The sequence below is a fragment of the Artemia franciscana genome, chromosome 2, assembly GCF_032884065.1.
Source record: "Artemia franciscana chromosome 2, ASM3288406v1, whole genome shotgun sequence".
Taxonomy (NCBI): Eukaryota; Metazoa; Arthropoda; class Branchiopoda; order Anostraca; family Artemiidae; genus Artemia; species Artemia franciscana.
This window is the reverse complement of record NC_088864.1, coordinates 63,514,046-63,514,973: the sequence shown is the minus strand read 5'-3', so window position 1 is coordinate 63,514,973 and position 928 is coordinate 63,514,046. Positions and strand designations below refer to the sequence as shown.

Here is a 928-nt window from a genome sequence, read left to right as displayed (position 1 = left end):
CATGGTCATTGGTTTTTTTCAGTGCTTGCTAAGCTTCAAGCGTAAAACAGCCACATTTGAAGTGGCTTGTTCAAGAAAGCCAAATTCAGTTAACAAAGGCTGATTTTACTCGGCCAACCTCTCCTGAAAAATCCATAATAAAGACATGGGGTTATCATTTGAACCTGATCCATGTGATGTCATCTCATGGTCTTTTGCAATATTAAATGTTAATGTTATAACTCTTAATGATATTTTATATGAAGTCCGATGCTAATACCATAATTAATTCAAGCTCGCCTGCAGCAATAATTCACATTAAACTAACAAACTCTCCAAGCAAATGCCTGATCAGACAGTAATCAAGTCTCTAAACAGGTGATTCAGATTAGACAAGTGATTCAGACAAGATGATGATCAGACAAGTGATTCAGTCTCTAAACAGGCAATAAAATGATTTCTAAGATTGATTAAATAAAAAGGTACCTGCGACGGTGTAGGCGTCCATAATGGATTAGGATCTTTTAGAGGCACTATAATCTTTGACACTTTTGATTTCACGCTGGAGGTGAAGGTACTTGTTTCAATACACTCTTTGGCCATTACGTCTATGTCTTTCGATGCCAAGACTGGCTGAAGCCATGACGAAGTGTTCTTATCGGCTCGAAAGGGTGGCAAGAAAGCACCTGCAAGACATTGCTCATGGTCATAGATGGGAACTATGTTTGCATCTTAATTTAGGCTAGTTTTGGAAACACTGGGAATAGGTTTAGTTCAATGTTGAGCTTTTATTGATAACATGCACCTCTCCCATATAACATGGTTTTACTGGACTTGAAATATACCACCACCAGTAGCACTTTTACATCTGAAAAACACCACTGTCAGGGTAGCGGTGGTCTGCTTAACTTTAAAAGAGTAAGACAACCTAAAAATACCAGCGCCACAA

General features: G+C 38.4%; 1 protein-coding gene across 2 annotated transcripts in view; it reads right to left on the bottom strand.

Annotated features, from left to right (window-relative positions):
* The window catches only part of LOC136043922 (cyclic AMP response element-binding protein A-like), a 294,352-nt gene that overhangs the window by 104,978 nt on the left and 188,446 nt on the right, over positions 1-928 (bottom strand). For both annotated transcript variants that reach the window (XM_065728971.1, XM_065728973.1), the window contains exon 4: positions 466-665. In XM_065728971.1, coding sequence (XP_065585043.1) covers positions 466-665 — 200 coding nt within the window. The remainder of the gene's footprint in view (positions 1-465; positions 666-928) is intronic.